General features: G+C 41.3%; 1 protein-coding gene across 2 annotated transcripts in view; it reads right to left on the bottom strand.

Annotated features, from left to right (window-relative positions):
* Positions 1–314: 314 nt before the first annotated feature.
* Positions 315–12,844, bottom strand: part of LOC134680349 (neurogenic protein big brain-like) — a 129,520-nt gene continuing 116,990 nt past the window's right edge. The window contains exons 3-6 of one of the 2 annotated variants that reach the window (XM_063539472.1): positions 4,594–4,789; positions 1,947–2,275; positions 1,232–1,467; positions 315–618 (exon numbers count right to left, since the gene is read on the bottom strand). In XM_063539472.1, coding sequence (XP_063395542.1) covers positions 500–618; positions 1,232–1,467; positions 1,947–2,275; positions 4,594–4,789 — 880 coding nt within the window. In that variant the 3' untranslated portion in view covers positions 315–499. Of the gene's footprint in view, positions 619–1,231; positions 1,468–1,922; positions 2,276–4,593; positions 4,790–12,844 lie in introns of both variants that reach the window. The other variant, XM_063539471.1, reaches the window with a different exon arrangement.

Raw genomic sequence — 12,844 nt, forward strand, 5'->3', positions numbered from 1 at the left:
GTGGCACTGCTCTGTCGCTTGGCAAGTAGGTGCAGAATTAGCTTTGGACTGACTCTAGGTACCTAGTATACGAACAATATGTTTTGCCATCACATGGTAAGACAATTTAAATTCTTTGTTTATTTATACTAACTACAGAACTACTAACTACGTTGCTGAAACATTAGTGTATGGCCTTACTGGGGAGCGTTCAGCGGGCCGTGCAGCGTGCACAGAGGCCGCTTACATACGTTTGCATTTGTTCAAACACCGGCACAACCTGCTGTATGCACACTTTTTGGAATTTCGTTTGTCACACAGCGATGTCTGTCTAAAACTTTGTCCGTGCCCGAATCGGCAGCACTTAGAACACTAGCTTCAAAGATCACTGTTGCACTGTAACGTTTGTCACTCAGGCGTGACAGAGGCGTCAGTGTCCCGATTAGACGTCCAGTCGGACGTAACGGCAACGTCATTAGACGTCGAAGAGCAGCGCAATGTTGTGCTGCGAGGCGCGTCGCTAGTAGTGGTCGGGGCGGTAGTTGGAACGCGAGTAGGTGGAGTAGGCCGAGTCCTCCGAGGACAGCGGCCCGCGCCGCCCGCTGTAGAGAGAGTCGCGCCGCTCGGTGCCCGGGGCCCCTGGAAAAGGAAGTAACAAATAAGTAAAATTTAAAGATATACTGGCACTCTGAAAGTTTGTCAATTGTGAAAGTTTGTTAGTCTTTAGTTTGAAGCTGGCTTATGGCTAACTCATTGTCTATTGTAAGGAACACCGCACGTGCTACTATTTGCAAAATAAGGGTCGGTACGTACGGTACGGTTTTACTGAACAATAGACAAAGGATTAGCTGTTCGGGGCCAGCTACAAAACGAACGACTATACTCGAACTTCTTAGCGTTATATCAATGTAAATATGGGAAAATAGTTGGTACCTAGACTTCGAGATGGTATGCGGAGCATCTAAAATAATTCTTCTGCGAAGGTACTGGTTCTGGTAGGTTGGTAGGTAGGTGGTAGGTAGGTAGGTAGGTAGAAGACAGTGTGCAGACGGTACGCTTACGGAATACAAACTGGATTCGGTTATCTTTATGTAAAGAATGAACCTACCTTTGTAAGAGTAATAATGTCTTTGTCTTGACCTGAGGGTTGCAAAACTTGTAAAGTCGGGGACTGCCTACAGTTTTATGGTTAGTCCCACTACTGAGTATAACGACTGCAGAAGTAAATATGCAAAGAAAAAAGTAAACTCACCAGCTGGTCCCGGTCTGACTCCATTTGCGGTCCCGTATGCGGGCTCCCGCTGCGCGTTGTGCGCATTCTGGTTGTGCGTGAGCGCGTGCTGCGCGTGCGGTGCGTGCGCGTGAGCGTGCGCTAGCGTCGCGTGCGGTCGGAGTAGTAACGATTGCGCGGAGACTAGCGGCGCGCCGGCCGTCGGGCCGTTGGTGGCGGTCGTGGCGCTGCTGCCTTTGCTGTAGACGGATTGTGATCTGGGAACGAGAGGCAGATTATAAAACTAAAAATTATTTGTTCATAACAAGATTAGTGACTAAAGCTGACTCATTATCTGACACACGTCACACACCTTAATTGTAACATAGACACATTTGGCAATATAAGCGTGACTGAAAAGAAATATCGATTTGTATCGGTGTTTGCTTAGTTTTATCTGCTCTATAGAGACTACAACGCCCTGTGTGAGAATAATATCAAAGGCAGAAAACTGTGAAGTAACAAATGTGTCCCATACCCCTCATAGCAACACCAAAGCCGTGCACAGAAGAATCAATAAGCTTCTTTTTGAAGACACCACTATTGATTTCTTATATTTACCCTGGACGCATTTACCAACTACGTAATCTTTAAAACTCACGACTACATAAGTACAAGTCAGTTGGTAAATAGCTCCAGCTATAAGAAACCAAGCAAGCACAACAATAATTACATGTGAGCGTGCGGTCCGGCTGACCTGTGAAGCGTGTGCCTGGCTGGCGGCGGCGACCTGCAGTACAGACTCTTCGTCCCCGAATACAGCGGCTCAGCATTATCCGGCCTTGGGGCCGAGGCAGCGCAGTAAGTCGGAGCGTGTCTGTAGTGTGGGAACGCCGGCTTGTCGTCGTCGAGGTCTCGGGGGGACGAGGCCCGGGAGGAGGTGCGCGGGCGCCGCGAGCCCCACTCGTGGAGGAGCGCGCAGGCCGCGCCGCCGCCGAGCCCGCCCACCCAGCTCACCCAGTGGCTCTCCCAGCGGGAGAGGACGAAGGAGGGGCCTAGCGAGCGCGCTGGGTTTAGTGATGGCATCTGGAATGAAGGAAGATCGTTAGAGCCACACCATAAAATAATATCTCGGCGTCTAGTCAACTCTATGGCTGCTGCTTGACGCAACGTTGGCGCAACTGCGCAGCGACGCCATAGCGCTGACTAAACGCCGAAGCTCAAAAGGCGTTAGTGTGGCACTTCACACCCTTACTTAGGGTATTAGGGTCACCACCCTTAGATGGTATAGAGAACCTGTATACGAATAGAATAGTTCCGTCTAAGTCTTTAAAGAACCCATCAACGTGCACACTAGCGGGCAGCTTAATAATCGTAATTATTAAAATTTAACGAAAGATACCTATTGAAAAAAGGGGGCCGCTACGTACTGTATTGTGTATTTAATTACCTTTTGAATACATCAAACTAGTTTTTATGTTGCTGGATTCGGCAATCTATGCGTCCAAACAACGGCCGTTTTTGTTTTAAGTTCCTAGATCAACGAAACCAGTAACATAAAAACTAGTTTGATGTATTCAAAAGGTACTTATTTAAATACACAATACAGTACGTAGCGGCCCCCTTTATTAATTATCTTTCGTTAAATTTAAATAATCACTATTATTTAGCTGTGGCGCTAGTGTGCACGTTGATGGGCTCTTAAGTTTCGATTGGCTTACTCTATCAACAACGATTGTTATCTTTGGTTAGGGCCCCGAGCAGTTCTGTTCTGTGCTACCGATTTAAAATCACCTGTGGACGCTTTTTTATTTTCCACGAAGATACGCTCAGATCATTTTAACACCTCGCTGGCTTAAAAGTCTTAAAACTACTTCTGTTGGTGAATGTGCGTTAGGTAGGTACCTACCCAATATTTGACAGTCAGGTGTAAGTTATAAAATTAGTAAAATAGGGCGCAAAATAAACAATTAAATTTAATCATGATTCTTTCATCACTTTTTATGGTCTTTGCACCTTGAAATACTTTGTACAGCTACTCTGCCGTAAATTAAATAAAATCTTTAGAATTAGATAGCGAATTCTACGATCAATAGATACTGGCCGCGTAGCCAAGATGCCGATCGCTTACGCTCCGTAGCGATCGAAACGCAACTGTCACTGTCGCTCTAATATGGAAGAGTGATAGAGAGACATAATGCTTTTCGTTGTCGAAGCGATAGCGATTGTGACCTTGGCTAGGCCGGCTGGCTAGTTAAGGTACCTTTTAGAAAAATGTCTTATCACACATTCGAATTCTTAAACATACACCCTTTTACAAAATCTGAGCAGAATAGACAAGATGTCGATCGTTTTTTGTTGCATTGTCAGGAGACAGATGTCCAATACCCATCTAATTCAAAAAGGCAGTAAAAACGTATGAGACCGATACGCACTTACTACGTTTTTACATGTAAGTTTGTTGTAAAGCAACCAGCTGTCCGCGTCCTTATAGCACAAAAGCAGGTAGCGGGCGGAAGGAGAGAGTCCTGTATGAAACGACTTATGTCTACTGGGCTTGTATGGCGGTTACGACGTTATGTCCGTGATGGCGCACAAAAGGAGCTATTCAGGCACATGTGGCGCGATTTATCTCGGTATGCTGTCTGTCATTTTGTACAATTGCACGTGTATCGAGGAATGTGGAATATTGATGTATTGTGCCGCGAAATGTGAAATCATTTATTTTTGGCGTGCACCTATTAATTTGCTCGTACCTAAGCCAAGTAAACTATAGGTCATTATCATCATTCATCATTAACTTAAGAGTTACCTATTTATTCTCTTGTCGGTGCAGTATCTTCCAGCTCTTCTTCTTGCGCCAGCTCTTTGACTTTTTGATACGACATGACCCCTAGGTACTTTTTCTTTCACTTGGTCCAAAAAGCTGCGTCTGGGTTTTCCTCTTGCCCGCTTGCGTCCTATCCACCCCCTCAGGATAGTTTTAAAGAAGTGGTAGTGTCGTATTAAGTGTTCAATACTATCATCATTAGTCGTTCCGTCAATACTGAGGATCGTGACATCATGTCCTAATGTTGCTGGCCAGTCTCTTTTATAGGCTTCTGTCACCCGCCATATGCACGGCTTCCTTCAATAGTACCTATTATGGCGGTGTTATAGGTGGTAGGTAGGTAGGTAGTAAAGTTATAGGTAGGACCAAATATATCCTCATCAATGAAAACTAAGGAGTGGAATTCACTTCCTGCAAATCTATTCCCAGTCCACTATAACTTGGATTTCTTTAAATCGAGAGTGAATAGACATCTCTTAGGTAAGCATGTTCCATCCTAGATTGCATCGGCACTTACCATCAGGTGAGATTGTGGTCAAATGTTTACCTTTTTCCAATAAAAAGAGAAACTTACAGAGACAAACGTCGCAGCACAGTAAGCCGCTCCAAGAAGCGCGGGCGCCGCGCCGGTCCAGCGGCGCTCCATGGCGGCGAAGTAGGCCGCCGCCACCAGCCCGGACAGCACCAGCTCAGCGCCGAGGCGCTCCCACGCGCTGCCGGCGCCGGGGAGCGCGGCGGCCAGGCTGCCGCCGTATCCCGGCATGCTCAGGCTGGAACAATGAAAAGGAAGGTTATAAACCGGACAAGTGCGAGTTGAAGTCACCCGCCGAGGGTTCCGTACTTTTTAGTATTTGTTGTTATAGCGCATCAGAATCAAACGAACATTATATGTGACAAAGAAACATTATATGTGAAATTTTCCACTGTCTAGCTATCACGGTCCATGAGATACCTACAGACAGATGGACACATGACAGACGGACAGTGCAGTCTTAGTAATAGGGTCCCGTCCCAATTTTTACCCCTTGGATACGGAACCTTAAAAGGACTTCTGGCCGAACGGTCCGCCGAAATGAATGAATGAATGAATGAACATTTTTATTTCGTGTAACACATGGACACATTTCAATGTCATCAATTCGGCGCGGCGGTTAGGTAATTCAACTTATTTACAAATAGTTCGTTAAAGTTAAAACAAATATATTTGAAAAATCCATAACAAACTTAAGAACTCAATGCATCAGACGAATTAAACATGTATAGGTCCCAAACTGTATATATTTATGCATTAGTTAGCTCCTAATACTAAACTATTTACCTGTTATTAAGTCCTCACGACGCTGAATAAGAACGTAAACCTCGGCAGTGGAAACTAGCTATCCTAACTTACCCAGATTACCTAGACCCCTTATAACTTTTCTTGGACAGCGGTTATAATAGGATATAATAAAACTAGCGCCCTCTATCCTTATAATAACACTGCAGGCTCTCGGCTAGAAATATATCTCCAAAGCCAAAGGAGTTTATTGTTTGCACAGGTACAACACTTTGCACTTAGTAGCCTCTATTTTTATCGTTGATTGGTTTAGATTGAATTTTACCCTTTCTTCCGTCTACATAATATTTCAATTTTATTTATTTAATCAATGCTTATTGACGAGGCGTCGCCTAGATTTACAGATATAGAAGCATAATTGTTTTCCATCGTATTTTCTCGGAAACGTTTTTTCATACCTATTTGTCATGCTACTTCAGTCAACCTCAGTACTTTTTGTACCGAGACTGACTGAAATAGCAAGACACGTTCGTACGTTTCCGTGAAAATACGATGGAAAATAATTATGCACCTGTACGTCTTTCTTAGGGTAACGGCTCGACGAAGAAGTAATGTCGCAGAAGGAGGAGGCGGAGAGGGAGCGAGAAGCGGCGGCTGACGCGCTTCCTCTCCGACGCAGGCGGCAGGGTCGAAGGCGAGGAGCGTATGCTCGCCTCGAGCCCTAGTGGGGCCAGTGGGTACCGAACCCGCATCGCATCGGCCCCACACACGTCGTAGGGGTGGGGATCAAGCGTTTCTGGTCCCCCCCTGCATTGTGAGGGTGCCCTGGCGACAAGCCGGGGCTGCCGGAGGGCGCTGTGGTGGAATGACCTCGATCCCAGTGCGCCCTCACGAACGGCAAAGAGGGTGAAACGCCGGAGTGGGTTTAGTGGGTAGGGCCAAATTCTCCCTCCCTCTCGCTAAGAGAGGGATAAGGAGCGGCGAGTCCCACACACTGTGCGTAAATGCATTCCCACTCCGTCAAAAAAAAAAAAAAAAAAGGGTAACGGCTCGATTCGGAAAATGAATTAGATTTCTACTAGACTTCAACAAGTTACGATATGGATAATTTAAAGATATTTGTAAGATAGATATGTCAAGTTTGACGTTTCCGCGATTCTGGAGATCCTCTTGAACGATTTCGACAAGTTAAGATTTAGATATCCAAGTCACATCTAGTCGATATCTAATGTAGAACTAGTTGATCTCTAAATCGTCTCAAGATCTTGTGATTATCTCGAAATCCGAATAGGCCTGTTAGAGTAAGTTACATAGGTTACGACCTAACTTAGGTAGGTACCGAATAACAACTTGACTGATAATCCGGATTTCTCACGATGTTTTCCTTCACAGAAAAGCAACTGGTAAATATCTAATGATATTTCGTAGGTACACAAGTTCCGAAAAACTCAGTGGTACGAGCCGGGGTAAGAACCCGTGACCTCCGGATTGAAAGTCGCACGCTCTTACCGCTAGGCCACCAGCGCTTACAAAGTGCTTATATGCAAAAATTAATAAGAAACTGTCAAGGCGTAATAAATATCAACTATATTTATTTTATTAAAGCCACGAAAAGCCGGGTTGGCTCGAGGCAAGGCGACTCATTGCTATGCGCGGCGCGCGGCCAGTAAGATTTACGTATTTTCCCTATTTTATTTACTGCCCTTTTTAGTTTAGCCTCACACTATTTTTACTGGAGCTCCAGCGTGCTCCAGCTAAGTACAATGTTTTGTTTAGGGAAATAGTTCCAACAATGTCTTACATTCTCAAATCTCTCTATTTTAGCGCCTGTTGCTCTGCTGTATTTAAGGTTTTCAGGTCCATTCCATGGTACATAACTAATTAAGATAAACTGCCGGCCTAGCCAAGGTTACAATCGCTATCGCTACCACAACGAATCGCTTTGTGTCTCTCTTTCACTGTGACTCTTCTGAATTAGTGCCATAGTGACAGGTTGTGTTGTGATTCGATCGCTACGGAGCGTTAGCGATTGGCATGTTGTCTACGGAGCCTTTTATCACAGAAGAAATAATAGTACTACCGTACAGAAAGGACACTTCCTACAAATCCGAAGTTTGACAGCGGTTATGGGTCGAATCATGATATCCCTTTCTAATATATCGCACTATCCCTTTCGGCAATTTACGGTTGTCAAAACTCAAGTGATTATGTTATCTGTGGTCATGCACGCAAAAGGAAGCCAAGTGATGCCAACCCTAATAATTGCTCGGAGCAATGCTGAGCCAAAGCGGAGTCGAGTTCGACCGAAGTCAGGAGTGTCTCCCCACTGCTTTAATTTTAAAACCAATACGCTCCTTTTTTGAGCAGTCGTGTAAAAAATAAAAAGTGAATAAAATTTACCGTTTACCTATCCCTAAAAGGATAGTAAGTATACTTCCTTTTTTAAAGGGATTGTATTAATACCTATTATTATTCCTTACTAAATTAACTTGCTCCTCCCAAAACAGGAATTTTTGGGTATGCATGTGCCCCGTGCCCCGACGAGTCAAGTGGCAATCTGCATGCTAAGCTTTTGTTTTAATTTGCATAAGTTGCGACTTCCGCTGTAAATATTAGCATTGTAGCTTCGTTCGGTAAAGCGAAACATTGAACAACCCAGCTAACTGTCAATGACTTCTGCATTTTACATACGTATACATTTTCACATAGGTATACATTTGAGCCAAAGCTTATGCAATACATCCAAATTATTTTTGATGACTTGTAATATTAAAACTGGCTACTTATATATTCATAAACGCGCTACAAACATCAATTATCTGTTATTTTGACTTATATAGGTATTTATAAGAAAGAAAGAAACAGACCCGTAAAGTTTTGAATTAGGGGGTTAGTGTTTACTGTCGTCAAATGGACGCCAAACAACATCTACCTATAGACACACAAACTAAGAATAACTCACTACAATATTATTAACATTACGCGCGCTATTTTAATGATTGTATTTCGTAATTACGTAAATGACTTGCGAATTGAAACCTTCATCAATACACCCAAAGTATACATTTCAAAATGCAAATCGGGATACGAGATCCAGTAACTGGCTTGTCGATGAAGCTCAATGTTGTGGAAGACGACAATTCGCATCGGCACACAGCTTACACTAAGGCAGAACCAGCCAAGCGAGCAATTCGTCACAAAAGGGTATATTTCGTCTGTAACTCTGCTAAAATCGACCTTAAGTTCTGTTGCGTAATGTCAAATTTTGAAGAACTAAAGAAAGGTAGTTGTGGTGATAAAAGTTAGTGTTCATGTGTGTTGTGGTATACTGAAGCACTTAGTGCAGAAAGTAACTATGTAAGTAGAGGTATAGTGAAAGAGTTAAAGTGCTTTGTGCTAAATAGACTTTTTACATGCATCTTAAACTTTATCACTACTTTTCTGTTGTAAATCTTCTTTGTTTACTTAGCATTTTATCTGGTCATTTAAAAAAAACGGTAAAAAATATATTTTAACCCAGGAAAACAATTTTAAAACTGGCAAAGGGTTAAAAATATTCTTTCAATGCTAACAATAAACTTTAACATTTATGTCAATACGGCTCTATTTTTCTTTATACCAAGGGAAAAATTCAATGCGAATTTCTGTAGACAATTATGTACCTACATAATATTTGAGTGATGAAATTATCGAATTGTCTACTATTTTCAAAAATTGCGTTGGATCATAATCTTTGCAAAAACATAAAAGATAACGAAAAAGTTACACGCTTTGTGTATCACCTTATAAAGCAAAGTCCCCCGCCGTGTCTGTCAGTTTGTATGTTTGTTCGTGATAAACTTAAGAAGTACTGAACGGATTTTCAGGCGGTTTTCACCTATCAATAGAAGCCGGGGCGGGTCGCAGTATATGAATGAATTAATGAGTTATGAATGAATTAGACCGTAAAAAGTCTGCAGCGATTTTGATAGCCCACGCAGTGCAAGTGTCATAATTTTAAACGCCAAACTTCTATGAAATTATGACGTATAAATAACACTTCCACTTCGCGGGCTATCAAATCCGCTGCAGACTTTTATTGGTGCGACATCACACACACATGTCTGGAGCAAGGATGCGTGACATTGGCTTGGTTGAGGCGTCAAGTGGGATCAGCATCTGCCCGGATGTCATTGACATTGCCACATTAACGTCTCAACGATCTTAATTAGGCCCCACTAAGAAAGGATTATCACATGCGCGTATTTTTAACTCTATGAGTAAGTTATAAATGATTGAAAGAGATTTCATTCACTAGGCCTGACGTGTTAATCCACCACGTGTGTTATTTCCCGTTAACTTACGGAACACATTTATTAGATCGAATATAATATACTATTTTATCTATTTGTTATACAAATTAGGATTTTAAACACAAACATACATAAGGTACGTAATTTATACAATAATCAAAAATAGGGATTGTATCAGAAGTTAGAGAATTAGAATACACGTTTTTTTTTGCTTTGCTCGATAGATACATAGGTAGGTACTATAACTATACTATACTACTATAGTTCGTTTTTTTAGCATTAGAAAGAAGATAAGCGATTATGGAAGGAAGGGAAGCGAATAGAATATAAATGATTGTACTAGATTCATAATTGTTACATATTTGCTGTCTCGTATTTTTAAAATGTGTTTTTCAATTAAACGACACAGCAAGATTGTTTACCTTTATTCTAATGCTGTAAAAACGATCTATTGTATTACAGCTCTCATGAAATGGACGTGTTTTGATGATTGATTGTTTGTGCGAATTTAAACTTCTTTAAAGTCTCACGTTCAGCTTTAGACAAAAAGCAAAAGATACTCAATAACACTTTTTTATATGTGTAACTAAAGTGTGACAAGCACCTAATTAAGTAGTTCCCGCAATTTTGCCACGGGCATAATCGTTGTACTTGACTATTTGTGTCATGAAATAACAGAACGTATTTATACAACACAGACATGAAACCATATGAATGTAGTAACCACAACAGATAGACTGCCGTGTTCGAACTTCAAGAGACGACACGTACTAGATCCATTTTAGAAACGTTATAGTTTAGATATCAACTAGTTCTCTTTTGCAGCGCAATTCGGGCAACCAATGTCACTTTTACGTTAGATAGAGTAAGATATCTATTAGATGTGAATTGGATCTGTAAGTCATATCCTGTGGAAATCGATCAAGAGTATCTCCAGAATCGCGCAAATGTCAAATTTGACAGGTTAGATCTTAAACATATCGTTATCGTATCTTGGTGATGTCTAAACGATATCTAATAGATGTCTATTTCAAAATCCGAATCGGGCTCAGATTCTAGTGCACTGAAACGTCACAATTGACACAAATAAAGCGTCAGTAAAGTGAGCCGCGTCGCATAACAAAGGCAAACGAGGCAGTCGCTGGCAGGAGTGCAGGCTTGAACACAGAGACTTGACAACTTCGATAGTTATTACTGCTTGTACTGCAAAAGGCATTATTGTTGAAGACTCGTTGTGACTTGCAGCGTTTTGATAGAAATGGGCAATGGAATGGAAAAGACTGATAGTAGGGGCTATATTACGCGAAAAACAAAGTTTATGCCATGGATAAAATGCAGAATATAACTTTTCTGTGCATCCGTAGGGACTGCAACGCCGGATTTTGTGTTACAGAGCGCGTTTACTATGGTAAACCCGGTTACCGAGTAAGTGATAAAATGCAGCGAAGAAAATTCTCATGAGAGTTTTGAAACGCCACTAAATTACCGCAGCTATGTAATTTAACTTGTATTTTAATCAAGAAGTATAAAATATAGTAAAGAAAAACAAATCTCTTTCTTTGCACGAGCCATTAGGTAGGTAACTGTAATTTATTTGCAAATGATATCTAAATAAATCGGGCTTCAACATAAACAATGTCCATATTTGTCTACATATTACTTCTGGTGTGAGGTCTAAAATGAACTGAGCCGAGGGCGATCTCTAATTTCGCCTCAATTTTCTATCGAACGAACTTTACCTTCCCACAGTCAGCTGTAGAGATAGTTCCGCCTCAGCATGCAAGTTTGTATGTAGAGGGTTCAACTATATCTGCAGTTGATTGCAGTTGTGTAACAATACAGTTAAAGTACCGAATTAGTTTATCATTTTAATGTCCTGATTGGATATCAAAATTGCTGGTTTAAATTTAACTCTGTCAACATGCCAATAAGTTAAAACTTGATTAAATTAAAGCTGTAGGACTCCGGTCGTCAGGAGGATATGTTTACCTACACGCTAAGGTTCACAGAAAGTTCGGTCAGTAAAAAGTTTAATTATCACTGATCATTATCACTTTAATAAAATGAAACAAATGAATTCGTAGAATGAATACTCAATCAAATAATATGTACGTACAGGATATTAAGACGAAATTGGACGACGTCATAATTATCAGCTATGGTTAATAATGTCAATATCCAGGGAGGTATATGGGGACTAATTTGTATGGAGTAGCGATGTTTCACTATCCTCTTAAACAGCAACCTTTTAAACATATGACACCTCCACTAAACAGCAAATAAAACATAATATCAAGCACTAAAGCTCAGTACTCGTAAATAGAGATATCTAAATGTCTAAAGTAGAGTGGAGACAGCGCGCCGTGACGTGAATATAAAGGGCGGGACTTTGTTTCAAAGCGAATGCAGAGGATATATTATGTCATAGCTCCACGATAAATAGTAAGCCTGTTATGACAGTAGGTAGCTGTTTTATCAACAACTTTTAAAAATTATGAAGTATTTAGACTCCCTATTTTTCATACAAAATAAATATTATATTCAATGGACGCCATCGCCGAGAGGAGGCCTGTGCCCAGCAGTGGGACGTATATAGGCTGAGATGATAATGGTGATGATGAACAAATGTTGGTCTTTATGAGGAGTATAGCCTGCAGTTTAATTTTTTGCTCATATTACAGGCCACATCCGGTAGATTGATTTAATTACTGTGTGGAGTAGAAAAGTAAGACATTAATTAGGTAAGGTGTTAATAATGCTGAGAAAGCGCACAGTGACGTGAATATAAATACCTAGCGAAAAATTGTTTCAAAGCGAATGCAGACGCAGGGGATATTTTATGTCATATGAGCAACATTATTATGACATAATAAGTAAGCCTGTTAAGGCCCGATAAGTAAGCCTGTTAAGGCAGTAGCTATATATTTTAGTAAAAATAGAATAGTTCAGATTGGTTCACTAGGCAATAATCTAATGTAATAATATTTACTTTTATATCGCATATTATATTGACGTACCTATAACTCAATACTAATGATATTCCCGACGTGGGTTCAGATATCAAGGAGTATTTTGGTTGTAGCTAAATATAGGCAGGATATTTTAGAACGAGGACTACAAACAAAAGGGTGCCTAGTAAAGATGCCAATCATTCGCTACGGCGAACAATACGGTAGTCTCTCTTATATCTCCATATTAGTGCGACAACATCGGCGGTTCGTTCGCTACTGAGCGAAGCGATTGGCATCTTGGCTACG

The sequence above is a fragment of the Cydia fagiglandana genome, chromosome 3 (genome assembly GCF_963556715.1).
Source record: "Cydia fagiglandana chromosome 3, ilCydFagi1.1, whole genome shotgun sequence".
Lineage (NCBI taxonomy): Eukaryota > Metazoa > Arthropoda > Insecta > Lepidoptera > Tortricidae > Cydia > Cydia fagiglandana.